The sequence below is a fragment of the Macrobrachium nipponense genome, chromosome 44, assembly GCF_015104395.2.
Source record: "Macrobrachium nipponense isolate FS-2020 chromosome 44, ASM1510439v2, whole genome shotgun sequence".
Taxonomy (NCBI): Eukaryota; Metazoa; Arthropoda; class Malacostraca; order Decapoda; family Palaemonidae; genus Macrobrachium; species Macrobrachium nipponense.
Genome location: NC_087221.1, coordinates 13,082,521 through 13,096,830, shown reverse-complemented (window position 1 = coordinate 13,096,830; position 14,310 = coordinate 13,082,521). Strand labels below are relative to the sequence as shown.

The window sequence follows — 14,310 nt, the reverse complement described above, 5'->3', positions numbered from 1 at the left end:
TTGCGGACGCACTTTCCAGGACAACCCCGCTAGAGTCGGAGTGGTCTCTGGACAGGAAATCATTCCGATGGATTTGCAACCAAATCCTGGACCTTCAAGTAGACCTATTCGCCACAGAATCCAACCACAAACTACCATGTTATGTGGCACCCAACCTGGACCCTCTAGCTTATGCCAGAGATGCGATGTCCATAGATTGGAACAACTGGCAGAAGATTTATCTATTCCCACCGGTGAATCCTCTGATGAAGGTCCTGCACAAGCTACGATCTTTCACAGGAAAGGTGGGATTAGTGGCACCCAACTGGCCGAAGAGCAACTGGTTTCCGCTTCTTCTAAAATTGAAGCTCCGACCCAAACGGATCCCTCGCCTGGAACTGACACAGATAGTACAAACTCAGACTTTGTCAGCTTCCTCAAGAATTCTGAATGCCCTAACTTTATGGACTTCATGAAGTTTGTAGCCCAAAAGGATGCAAGTATCGATCCACTTAACATTTCATTTATAGAATCAGATAAAAGAGAATCAACACTCAGGCAATATGATTCGGCAGTCAAAAAATTGGCCAAATTCCTAAAGGAATCAGCTGCTCATAAAGTGACCACGAACCTGACAATTTCGTTCTTTAGAACTCTCTTCGAGAAAGGCCTAGCCGCTAGTACCATTACGACAATCAAGTCAGCCTTAAAGAAAATTTTTCAGGTTGGCTTTAGTATTAACTTGTCAGGCGCATACTTCTCCTCCATTCCAAGAGCGTGTGCCCACCTGAGACCAACTGACCACCCACATATGGTCACTTGGTTCTTGAATGACATACTCAAATTAGCCTCAGATACCAATAATGAGTCATGCTCGTATATAACCCTACTAAGAAAAACTTTATTCCTAGTGGCTATGGCCTCAGGTGCCAGAATATCTGAACTCTTGGCTCTCTCAAGGAATCCAGACCATATAGAATTCCTCCTGTCAGGGGAAGTACTACAATCCCCAGACCGGAGGTTCTTGGCTAAGAATGAGGACCCACAAAATAGATGGGCTCCATGGAAGATCATCCCTCTGACACAGGACACATCATTGTGCCCTGTCACCACCCTTAGATCCTTCTTAGCCAGAACTTCTGCAATATCTTCAGGTCCCCTTTTCATTAGAAAGAAAGGTGGTATGATTTCTCTTAAAGGTATTAGACAACAAATACTCTACTTCAATAAACAGGCCAACCCGGATTCAGTCCCACATGTCCATGATATCCGAGCAGTGGCTACCTCTATTAATTACTTTCAAAATATGAATTTCTTAGACCTGAAGAAATATACGGGTTGGAAATCTCCAGCAGCCTTTAAACGCCAATATTTTAAGAACTTAAAAGCCCTTAAATTCCCAGCAATTGCTGCAGGGAGCATAGTCTCTCCTGAATAATGAATCCTGTCAATCTTCTCCTTACCCTTACACCCCCCCCTTACTTTCTTAATACTCTCTCCTTCCTGCCTGTCTCGCTCATATTCCCCACCAAACCTCTCTCCTCTGGATTGGGAGGGCCTGCTGCTGGAACATGTTTATAAATTGTTTGGTCTATGATTGTCCTATGGACCGGTCTGTACATACCCCAAAAAATGTGATATTGCCTTGGATACCCTATTCAATTGTATGATATTGTCATGTTCTTACTAGTTCTAAGTCATAGTTTAAGTCCTAGTGTAAGTAATAAGTAAGTAAATTTATTTTTAAATGAACCTTAGGTTTCATTAACTCCTTCTTATAAACTACTTAGTATCTGGTAAGCTCGGATAGGAATTCTCTGATACCTTTTCATCGGCGAACACAGGTCGAACCCAGAAAAGGGATTTTGATGAAGGAAAAATCTATTTCTGGGGGAAGACCTGTGTCACCCGGTGATCCCAGCCCTTCTAATTAACTTCCCCACCCTTATACCAATCCAAGCCGTGGTGTCTAATCCAGGAATGCAGATGGCGCTCGAGTCAGGTAGTAGTAGCAGGCGCGAGAGGGAGGGAGGGGCCTTAGCGACGGCTCTCTCCATGGGAGGGATTTTGGAAAGGAATCCTCTAATTGGCAAAACATCTGTGAATAGGGGCTTCCACTCGCCTTGTACTTTATACCCGACACCCTTTGGGTGCTCGCGCAAGGGTAGTAACCTCAGCATACCATGCTAGCTTTTTTCCCTGGTATATTTAGAATCTATTTATACTTAGAAAAGTCAGCTACAGGAACTTTTCACTGGGCGACACAGGTCTTCCCCCAGATATAGATTTTTCTTTTGTCAAAATCCCTTTTTGATGAGGTTAGTTTGGAAGTCCTACACGAATAACTACCAACCCTAGCCTACCTGACCAGATTGAGGCCTAGGTTTTGGAGGGTAGGCTAGGTGTTTGAGAGTGCTTCTCACTACCCATAGTTGGTACTAGTCCTGGCTTACCTGACCAGACCGACATTTTGGTTTTGGAGGGTGATCCATCACTGGAAAGTTCCTCTCTTGTTATTTAAATGTAGATGCTAGGCCTGTCTTACCTGACCAGGTCGATATGTTCAATTTTGGAGGGTTAGGTTAGGCTCTAGAGTGTCCTCTTTCGTGACGTACTTGCAGGTGCTAATCCTAGCCTACCTGACCAGATCGGTGTATCCAATTTTGGAGGGTTAGGCTAGGCTCAATGAATTTGCTCGCCTTTATTCGTCTGTAGTACTTCCTCTTCTTCCTTATCAAGATATTTTGTAAAGTATAGCCTTGGCCCATTACCTCCTTTAGGGTGTCAGTTGGCCTACCGTCATCTGCCCCTTTAGTAGTAGGCTATTTTACGTCTTCTCAGAGGGTGTTTAATCACCTGACCGGCTGCCGTTGCCAGGCTATTACTAGTTTACCTTTCTCCTCGGGGCTCTCCCTTCTGTTCCGGACTCGTTCCGGAGGTGTTTTGTTAGCTCACTGACCAAGTAACCCTACCGGTGAACAGCAGTTGGAGCGTCGAGCACTGTTCTGGTGGATTAGTCGGAGGAGATTAAGGTTAGAAAGATTATGTATTCTCTGTTGGTATGTCTCCGGGCCTGTGTTTATTCCAGTGAGGTGTGGTCTACCATCACATGCGCCAGAATGTTATACGCCGGAGTTCTGCGTACCACTGTTCCCGCCGCTCTGTTTTCCGTATTTCTCTGTGGTTATCGCTGCTTTCCCCAGTTCGGTGGAGGCGGAACTAGGCTTAGGCAATGCGTTTCCGATTGACTTGGAATTGTTATCCTACTACGGTGTGATCAGACTCAGGCTTAGGTTTTACCTTGTTTCCCTGTTTTGTATCAGGCCAACTCCAACGGTCATAGCTATTGAGATACAAAGATTATGGATTCCGGAGCAGGCGGAGACAATCAGAGCTTTTACATTATGTAAAATTATAATAGTTGATGTTTACCTTTAGCGGGTTTTAGTAGAACTAGCCTAAGTGTACACATACTGCCGGAATTAACTCCGGCGGAACTATTTGACGATACTCATGTAGCAATTTTAACTTACAGATGTTACGCTGTCAGGAGTTGGGTTGCACAGCCGTCCTCCAACAATCTTGTGGTCATGAGGTCTGTCGATCTCATGCCAGCTGTGCTGTAGAGGTCGATAACCTCTTGGTCTGGCACCCGGAAGGCTGTGAAGTTTGCTACTCCTTGTTTGAGAATGTGACTTATGAGTTGGTAGGTACCATCCTCACCTTGGTAATGTTCTCTATTTTTATGATATATCCTTATATATATTTGAAAAGAAGGCACGTTCCGCCACTGGAGAATCTGATTTCGTCCTCTTTTACAGACTCCTCAGGCGCTCAAAGCCTTCTCGTTGGCGACCCTAAGGGTCTGGGTTGGAGGTTTTGGTAGGAACATCGCTGCCGGATGCCCCTATGTACTGTTGGAGGAGCTTTGTTCGTTACTGTACCCGAACGCAAGGACTTCTTCGGCAGTAGCTAGGTAAGTGGCGGCCCCTATTATTGCCAAAATACAGATGGAGACCCAGGCCCCTCTGGAAGACCAAGAGGCCTTGTGCGAGGAGGTAGCGGAAGAGGTGGCAGCCATCAGTATCCATCGTGAACCCATGACCGTCGACGCGCAGGAAGAAGGTAGGGAAGTAAGTGAGGCAGGTAGTTTTAGATCTAGATCCTCTAAAAAGAAATCACTTTCTTTCAGCCCAACTCATTCTTCTTCCTCTCCTTTTCAGGGCTTCTCAAAGTCCATGAACCTTGGGGACAGGTCTGGTTCCGTGATCCCCAAGGTGAAAGCCCTGAAAAAGAAGACTGTCTAGGACTACCAGACCAACTAAACCTACTCCGGCGAGTTCTGCCAGGTCGTCATTGGCTCCCACGCCTATGGCTTCCTTGGCTAAAGCTACTCCCCCACCTAGGGGGTCGAGAGCCAAGGTATCTAAAGCCAGATTCGCTAATCTTCTCATGGAGAAGATGGGCAATATTGTGGACTCAAGGTTTCAGTCGATGTCTTCTCAGCTCGCCTCAGCCTTGGAGAAATCAGGTCAGTCCATCCTGTCTCTGGCTCAGAGACTACAAGTCCAGGAGAGTTTGCTGGCCGAACTTATGCAGTCCGGAGGTACACAGCAGTCCTTCATTGTGCCAGACGCTTCTAAACTTCCGCCATTCGAGGACAGCAACCCATGGCGGTTGGCTCTGCATGCTCCCTTTTCGGATGGCATGCTGACGATTGAAGGCTGTGGAACCCATCCCGTGGAAGATTACGAGTTCTTCCCGGCGGACCTCCAGTTTCCCTTCCCAGGCTTCGCTCGGTTAGCTGAGGAAGCATTCGTCAGGGTAGACAGGGTCCCAAAGGAGACTGTAATTTATCCTAGGGACCAGGCCCAGTCAGCATGGGTCCACACCCTTTTGGAATGGGAGTGCGCCAACACCAAACTGACGCCACACAAGGGTTGCTACACCATGTTCGTGGTGGGGGATAACATCCCGACCCCTTACACATCTAAGATCGCAGAGTTAACTCTTCAGGCCGGAATGGAGGATAAGCCGATGCCTCAGCTTCGAGAGAGAGCCTACCTCTCTGCTCTTTCCCGGAGATCTGGAGTGCTGGGTGGGCGCTCCAGAAACATTCACAGTGGGCAAACTCAGTTTAGTGAACGACTACCCAGAATCCCGGATGCCATGGTAAAGGAGAGTTTGAGTCCAGGTGTAGACTGAGTAGGTCGATCAACTCTGTTACCACATCGGAGTTGACGGCTTCTGTCTATTCTTAGGAACCTCTATTCCGGGTTCTAACAAAGTCACTTTTACAGACTTTCCAGTGTGACCTTTATGACTTTGTGGTTGCTAGGCGGAACTGCAAGAACCACGTCTTTGCCGATGCTCCATTAGACACGAGCCTAATAAGCTCATTTAAGCAGCAATCTGGGGACCTAACCTCTTTCCTGTAGACGCAGTTAACAGCGTCATCAGTGAGGCTGCTAGGGCTAATCAGAACCTTCATATCCGCTGGGGTCTTCCCTCCGGACCACAACCCAAAGGTAGGAAGAGGGTCAGGAAGTATCAGCCCTTCCAGGCCCCTCAGACACAGACGATGATTCAGGCAGTTCCCGTCTCCCAGATTGGTCAACCTTCGACCTCTAAGGCACGACCACAACAACAATTGGTGTTGCTGTAGAGTCAGCCAACTCAACAGTCCTCGAGTTTGGCTACTTTCGTGACGTCCCCGGCCTTCAACGCTTCGTTTGAAGCGCAAGGGGCATTTCGAGGCTATAACTGTCATGCAAGGGGTAGCAGAGCAAGAGGTGCTTACACAGAGCTGGTTCCAGAGCTCTCTCCAGAGGCAGAGGTTCCAGAGGAGGCAAAGGAAGTAAGACCTCATCCAGTCTATGAGCCTCTCCAGGTAGGCGGGAGACTCTACCTCTTCTGGGGCCATTGGACCTTCAGTCCGTGGGCCCACAGTATTGTATCAAAAGGTCTGGGGTGGAGATGGATAATAGGGCCTCCCCCACCAGTCAGATTCCACCAAATTCCAACGACAGACCTTCTAGACTATGCCAAAGACCTTCTTCAAAAGAAGGCAATAAAGAAAGTCAGAGACCTGAAATTTCAAAGACGTTTGTTCAGCGTGCCATAGAAGGACACGGACAAACGAAGAGTGATTCTGGACTTGTCCCGTTTCAACTCATACATTCAATGCGACAAGTTCCACATGTTAACCGTCTCGCAGGTGCGGACCTTACTTCCCCGTGGGGGATAATAAGCGTCTTACAGACGTCCCAATAGTGAGAAACTTTCTCCCTCCCTAGGCTTCAAACTAGGAAGACAGGCTTACTCGTTCAGAGTCATGCCATTCGGGCTCAATATAGTGCACAGAATATTCACCAAACTAGGAGAGACAGTAGTTCAGGAACTAAGAGCTCAGGGGGTTACGCTAGTAGCCTACCTAGACGACTGGCTCATTTGGGCACCCAACGAAAAGGAATGTTGCAGGACAACAGCCAAAGTAATAAAATTTCTAGAGTATCTGGGATTCCAGATAAACAAGAAAAAGTCCCATCTCATTCCGGCGTCTCGCTTTCAATGGTTAGGAATTCAATGGGATCTAACCACACACAAACTATCTCTTCCGCCAACCAAGTGCAAAGAGATAGCGAAAGCTACGAGACAATTTCTCAAGAACAGATGGGCTTCTCGTCGTACCCAAGAAAGTCTTAATTTCACTTCAGTTTGCTTCAATAACAAATCTTTTGTTGAAAGCCAGACTGAAGGACATCAATCGGGTATAGCAGAAAAGAGCCAACAGCAGACTCAGAGACAAAATCTTTTTGATTCCGCTGATACTAAGGAAAAGATTTCGTCCGTGGACGACAGTCAAGAGTCTTTCCAAGTCAGTACTGCTCCAATTTCCCCCGCCGTCTCTAGTAGTCCACACAGACGCCTCTCTGAGCGGTTGGGGGGCCTATTCTCAGTACAAGAAGGTTCAAGGAACATGGTCGACAGTATTCCGCCAGTTCCATATCAACATCCTAGAAGCAATGGCCATTTTCCTGACTCTGAAACGACTAGCTCCGGCCAGGAATATTCATATCAGACCAGTCTTGGACAGTGCAGTGATAGTTCACTGCCTAAACAGAGGAGGCTCCAAGTCGAGCCACATAAATCAGGTGATGATAGCAATCTTCTCGTTGGCAATGAAACATCATTGGCACCTGTCAGCTACTCACCTGGCAGGAGTACGGAATGTCATTGCGGATTCACTGTCCAGGACAACTCCGCTGGAATCGGAGTGGTCCCTGGACGTAAAGTCATTCAATTGGATTTGCCCACAAATACCGGGCCTTCAGGTAGACCTGTTCGCTACGGAGTCCAACCACAAACTTCCATGTTATGTGGCTCCTATTTGGATCCTCTGGCTCACGCCACAGATGCGATGTCCATAAACTGGAACAATTGGCAGAAGATTGACCTATTTCCGCCAATAAACCTTTTGATGAAAGTTCTACACAAACTCATATCTTTCAAAGGGCAGATAGCACTGGTAGCACCCAACTGGCTGAAGAAGAATTGGTTTCCTTTTCTACTAGAGTTGAAACTCCGTCCCAGATGGATTCCCAAGCCAAAGTTGACTCAGGTGGTACAAACTCAGACTGTGTCAGCTTCCTCAAGAATTCTGAATGCCCTAACTTTATGGACTTCATGAAGTTTGTGGCACAGAAAGATGCTAATATTGATCCGCTAAACACATTGTTCGTGGAATCAGACAAAAGAGAATCGAGACACTGGCAGTATGATTCGGCAGTGAGGAGGTTAGCCATCTTTCTAAAAGTATAAGATGTTCAGACAATGACTACGAATCTGGCAATTTCATTTTTTAGAACTGTTCGAAAAAGGCCTAGCTGCTAGTACCATTACTACGACTAAATCCGCCTTAAGAAAGATATTTCAGTTTGGCTTTAATATTGATTTAACAGATTCGTGCTTCTTGCTATCCTTAGAGCATGTGCTCGTCTGAGACCAGTAAACTGGCCTCATACGGTCTGGTTTTTAAATGACGTACTCAAGTTAGCTTCAGATACTGATAATGAATCATGCTCATATATAACCCTTCTCAGGAAAACATTATTTTTAATGAGCCTGGCCTCAGGTGCCAGAATATCTGAACTGTCGGCTCTCTCTAGAGAACCAAATCATGTTGATTTCCTCCCGTCAGGAGAAGTTCTGCTTTCTCCGGATCTGAAATTCTTGGCAAAGAATGAAGACCCACAGAACAGATGGTCTCCGTGGAAGATTGTCCCTCTTCCACAGGACCCATCATTATGTCCAGTTATTACATTAAAGTCTTATCTTGACAGAACTTCTAATAGGTCTTCAGGTCCTCTTTTTATTAGAGAGAATTGTGGAACCATTTCCTTGAAGGCCATCAGACAACAAATTCTTTATTTTATTAAACAAGCTAATCCGGATTCAGTTCCTCAGGTCCATGATATCCGAGCAGTGGCTACCTCAGTTAATTATTTTCATCATATGAACTTCGATGATCTCAAAAAGTATACGGGTTGGAAATCCCCGACAGTATTTAAATGCCACTGTCTAGTCTCTAGAGGCCCTTAAATATTCTGCAGTGGCTGCAGGGAACATTGTCTCCCCTGATGCAGCCTAATTATGTATTTTGTAATTTTGTATATTATTAATTATCATTGATTTTGCTATTAATTACCTTTGGGTACTCCCTCTCACCTACCTGCCTCGCTTGTATTCCCTGCCTCTTTGCCTTTTTGTTACGGACTGGATTGCTTATCAACCCACTCCTGTACTACTTGTACATAGTTCATTATTTCATGTTATATTCATTACCTGTTCTTATTTTTCCTGGTGGTGGTATGAATTTGGTCATATATTTTTATACGTTATTTACTCCTTGTATTTTGTTATCCTTAACTTGGATCATTAAAACAATAATTATAAGAAAATTTTATTTTACCTTTCATATAAACATTTTTTGTTTTACCCAATTTACCAAGCTTGTATGGCCAAATCTCTGTTACTATTTCACTGGGCGACACAGGTCGATCCCAGAAAAGGGATTTTGACAAAGGAAGAATCTATTTCTGGGCGAAGACCTGGGTCGCCCAGCAAACCCATCCCTCTCTTTTCCTTTCCCCACCCTTTAGCTGGCCCAAGCTTGGGTGCATATTTCAGGAATGAGGGTTCTTGGCAGAGGTAGTAGTGACGAGTGGAAGGTAGCCGTTGTAACGGCACCTCTCTAGTGGGGGATTTTGAGAGAGGAGAGACCTAATTGGCAAAGTATCTGTGATAGTGGCTTCCACTCACCCCTGATGCTATACCAACACCCTATGAGGGTGATCGATCCAGAGGTAGTAACTCTGGCATTCCATATGGCTTTTTTCTCTGGTATATTTAGCATTTATTTATACCTAGAAATGAGTGCTATAGGAACATTTCACTGGGCGACACAGGTCTTCACCCAGAAATAGATTTTTCCTTTGTCAAAATCCCTTTTTTAAAAATTGTTAAGGCACAAAAAAGTTCTTTAAAAAGTCAGACTTTAATCTTACTTTACATCTATTCCTGCTTACTTCCATCTTGCTTTCCATCCTCTAACTATTCTTTCTTAGTGCAAATGTGAGGTTTTCTCTCAATTTCACTTTGAGATCCTTGTACTTTATCTTATTTACATTTTGTGGACTTTTTATTCCAACTCCCTTTTACACTGTCTTGAGCACTGATTGTCTGGAAACACTCTAGTGCTTGATTAAACTAAGTTTCATCTTTCATCTATTCTTCAAGTTTGATCCTTCCCGTATCTAAATTTTTTTTTTTTTTACAGAGCTCGAAGTGCATTCAAGTTAATAGAAATTGATGATCGTCACAAAATCCTTAATCCTGGTCAGGTAGTAGTTGAGTGTGGGGCTGCTCCAGGTGCTTGGACTCAAGTGGCTGTCTCCAGAGTTAACAGTTTACAAAATGGTTAAGTGTTAATTATTAACACCTTAATGACTAAAGTATTACTCTACTTAAAATCACATATCTTACAAAATACGTATTAGCATAATTTCTTATTTTTGCTTAATAAATTTGAAATGACTACTGTTTTGACGTATTTAGGAAATTGTTGTGTATAATTCTCATGACTCAATACTTGATTTGCACGTTTTGCTGAAAATTTATACTATTGATTGTTTAGAATTCATACCATGTAACCTGTTCAGGAAATGAATATGGAAGAATGTTAATCGACTGCATATAGCCAAACAAGTAAGAAAGAGAGCATTTCACCTAAAATACTTAAACTAACTCCACTTTTTGTGACTGCTGTTTGAAAGTTTGAAAGGGGCAGAAATTCTTGAACTCCTAAAACATGACATTTCTGGGTCGACCTGTGTTCGCCGGTGAAAAGGTCCTTCTTAATACTTTTCTGATATAAATAATTTCCAAATATACCAGAGAAAGTTAAACCATTGGTATGCAGAGGTTACTACCCTCGCGCGAGCACCTCAAGGGCGTCGTGTATAAAGAAAGGGCGTGTGAAAGCCACTAAACACAGGTCATCTTCCAATTAGATTACTCCTTCGTCAACATATGAACACGGGATGTGCCGACACAACGGTCTCCACCACACCGCTCCGACTCACCCAGTCCCCGCCCGATGCGAGCGCCATCTTACATCCTTCTTTTGGACTCGTGAGCGTTGTAATTGTGCGAATCGTGTCTGTATTTTCCTACGATTTCTGGATTTATTTCATCATGGCTGAAGCTCTACCTTCACCTGGACCAATGTTAAGTACCATAAATTCTGTTTTTGCTTGTAAAAAACAGCTTATGAATCGGTATTTACACGTAATTTTGGGGTTTTATAGCATGGTACCGGCCATGCGCTCACAACCGATCGTAAACAAAGCATGTTGGTTTCGGTATACCCCTACGTGTAGTTTAAAGATAGCTTTAGCTTTCCTTTTTAATGCCACACTCGATAGTTCGTCTCACAGAGTGTTTCTGTGCAGATTATATATGCAGTTTAACTGCAGGAATTTGTACGTATTTGCACAGTTTATAATTTTGGACCTCACGAGTCCCGTTATTATTATAAAGTAGTCTTGTTTAAGCGAGGAAGAGGGCTCCTTTGGACAGTCAGAAGTAGTGCAATATTTATTAACATCTTACATGTCCAAACAGTATTTAAAACGTTGAGAAAATTCTTTACGGTTTTAGTCTATAAGGTGAAATACCGCGTCAGACCATCGGGCCGCGGTTACGGTTGGCCTTTTGGGGTGTTTTACGCTAGGCCTCTCTTCCTCGCTTACTCATGTCCTTATTTATGAATATCAGTGTATGTAGTTTATGGTTTATCATAAGGAACTGGTCGTTCATATACGAAGTGTATTAACTATTGTCTAGTACTGAAAGAGGCTGGAGACATCCCCCTCTTTTCAGTTACCTTGTAGTAGCCCGCTCGAACAAATATACTAACAAGGTTGGATTATTTCCCCCTTTTGTTAGTCTAAGTTAAGGACTATCTTAACAGTTCTAAGTACATAGGTTACAGAGAATTGGGGAAAGATGTCCCCCTTCCGTGTGCAAAAGAGGCTGGATTAATCCCCCTCTTTCGTGACCTGATTGTACTTTAAGCTTGGCTACGTATTAAGGTTATTAGGCTTTAGTTTAATCTAGATAAACTATTATATTTTATGTTTTCATTCAAGGTTTTCCATACATGAGGTGGTACCATTCTTGAACATAGTTAGCCTAGGCCTCTGTTCTTGGTCCAGACCGATAACATTGTGTCGTAGAGTACCACCAAGTGTTAATGACAATGATAAACGTAGTCTTGGGAACCACTTGCTATAGTGTTCCCCGACTTTACCGAAGAATTGACTTTAATAGGTAATTCTGCTTTTGGTGGTACTATACGCTATAAGTTATCGCGAATGGTCCATTAACATCGTGGTTAAGATCAACCACTATCGGCCGCCATTTGCGTTTCTTTCGGTATTCCGCCCAGCATGTTCTATCATAAACCCCCCTTCCTTTCTTCCCCCGCCATGGCTTGGGGAAGATATGGAAAAGGTGGAGTGGTAGATAATTCAATAAGAATTACCTTGCGGAACTCCGTTCGCCGGAGATCCACCGACGGAGACTCCGTCTTATTAAAGGTTACCATTAGAAATGTTAGTTGATTTTATCATGTGGTATGAGATGTTTTCGCACATCATCTCCGGCATTGACTAGGCCGATTGGGAACACCTTCCCCGGTTAGGCTTTCCGTTTTCTCGATATGGTACACATCCTCAGCTCCGGTAATATGGCTCCGGTGATATACTTCACCGGAGATTAGCATGACTAAATATTATTCTATAAAAAGAAATATGGATTTACCTTGTTGATACGATAGTCAATTTCTCCGGAGATCACCGGACATCCGGGATATACGGAATAAATTGTGAATATTTCGGTTTAACATACGTTACACTCTCCGTTTAATAATATTACCTACAACGAGACTGTATATGCATGCTAAGTTAAGAATACTGGCATGCTCTATTTCTAAGTTAGTTCATTAAGGAGAGTGAGTACTTATTTAAAATATTATATTACAGAAAGTCCGTTGCGCCTTCCAAGGATGCCCTGGGAATTTCAGCGATCCCCGGTGGGACATGACTGCTGTCGGTCCCACGCTCATTGCTCGATCTCGTTTCATTGCTGAAGAGGGCCAGACCCCGTACATGATCTGGTTCCCGGAGTCGTGCGCATGGTGTTTTGAGTTGACCTCAATCTTGTTAAACGATGAGGTAAGATCAAGTAACAAATGGGTATACAATTCTTGATTGTTTGATTAATATAGACATAGTTATAGTTTAAGTGTTAGTCAATGCGACCCATTTATTCCTATCCCCTCTTACAGGCGGATGAGGAGAGTTTGAAGGCGGCCAAGGCAAGTCTCCGGCAGTGGGTGTCTGGATTCGGCCGTAACGCTCCACAAGGTTGCCCTTATGTGTTGGATAACACTCTAGCTACCCGGCTGTTCCCCGGTTCTCCGTCGGCTGGAGTAAAGAGTGAAGTAGCGGCTCCAATTATAGAAGCCATTCGAGCGGCTATGGCTCCAAGCCAGGACGACCAGCAACTGACGGGAGATGTTGCTGCTCTAGACTCCATCTAGAACCGATGGATGAGCATGGTAAGTGGCGTAGAGGTTCCGGCAGGATCCTTCATTTCTCCTACCCCCTCTTCTTCTGCCTCTTCTTTTCTAGGCTTCGATAAATCTGTTCCTTCACCTTGGGAAGGTTCTAGGTCAGTCCGACCCAAGGTGAAGCCTTTGAAGGCATCAAAGCCTTCATCAAAGGCGTCTAAGTCAGCTCCGTTGGCGAAATCAGCGGTCGTCTCCGGCCCCTAGGCCATCGACGTCGTATGATTCTTCGCCAGCTGCCAAGGCACCTCCTCCTTCTAAAAGGACAGAGGGGTAAGTCCGCTAAACACAAGACGTCGGAGCTTGACTTGCAATCTGACCTCCTCGTAGACAAACTTTTATCAAGGTTTAGAGAGGTAGTGGATGAGAGGCTGGATGAGAGAATTCCTCCTACTCCGGCTCCCACTCCAGCCACGCAGTCGGTGACTGACATAGTGGCGGAGCAGCTAAAACCGATCAGAGATCTGATCGCAGGTATACTCCAATCCGGAACTCAAGCTGCTCCATCGACAGTTCCGGATGCATCGAAATTACCGCCGTTCGATAAGAACAACCCTTGGCGGTTTTGCACTCCACGCTCCATACTTGGATGGAACACTAACCCTTGAGGGTCTGGGTACTCGACCATTGTCAGATTTCGAGTTCTACCCAGAAGGACTTCAGTTTCCTTTCAATGGATTTGTCAGACTGACGGAGAATGCACTAGTCAGAATGGATAAAGTTCCTAAGGAAACAGTGATTTTCGAAAGGAACAAGCCCAAGCTGTCTGGGCTCGCATTATGACTGATTGGGGTTGTACAAACACAAAATTAACCCCTCACAAAGGATCGTATTACGATCTTTACATCTCCACAGGACATCGCTTCTCCGTTCATTGATAAGATCACAGAACTACAATTCAGGCTGAGAATGACGATCTGCCAATGCCGACTCTCAAAGAGACGGATGCTACCTCCCTCCTCATGCCAGCCACTAGAGAATTCTGCAGGACGTTCCGTCGACTTTCACAGTCGGAAAACTAGACGCAGACTGTGCGTCTTCTTTGTTTTCAGAAAGACTCCCGAACTACCGGATAACTTACTGAAGGCAGAGTTTGAGGCAAGATCAAGGTTGGCTAGGTCCATCAACGCAGTGACATC

General features: G+C 44.7%; 2 protein-coding genes across 2 annotated transcripts in view; one reads left to right on the top strand and one right to left on the bottom strand.

The window, feature by feature from the left end:
• The window catches only part of LOC135203911 (rRNA methyltransferase 2, mitochondrial-like), a 218,749-nt gene that overhangs the window by 84,845 nt on the left and 119,594 nt on the right, over window positions 1-14,310 (bottom strand). The gene's annotated exons all lie outside the window — the stretch shown is intronic.
• LOC135204375 (ribosomal RNA large subunit methyltransferase E-like) overlaps window positions 5,956-14,310 on the top strand; it is a 59,569-nt gene continuing 51,214 nt past the window's right edge. The window contains exons 1-4 of the mRNA XM_064234601.1: window positions 5,956-6,083; window positions 6,727-6,918; window positions 7,494-7,775; window positions 9,818-9,957. Of these exons, the coding sequence (XP_064090671.1) occupies window positions 5,956-6,083; window positions 6,727-6,918; window positions 7,494-7,775; window positions 9,818-9,957 (742 nt within the window). The remainder of the gene's footprint in view (window positions 6,084-6,726; window positions 6,919-7,493; window positions 7,776-9,817; window positions 9,958-14,310) is intronic.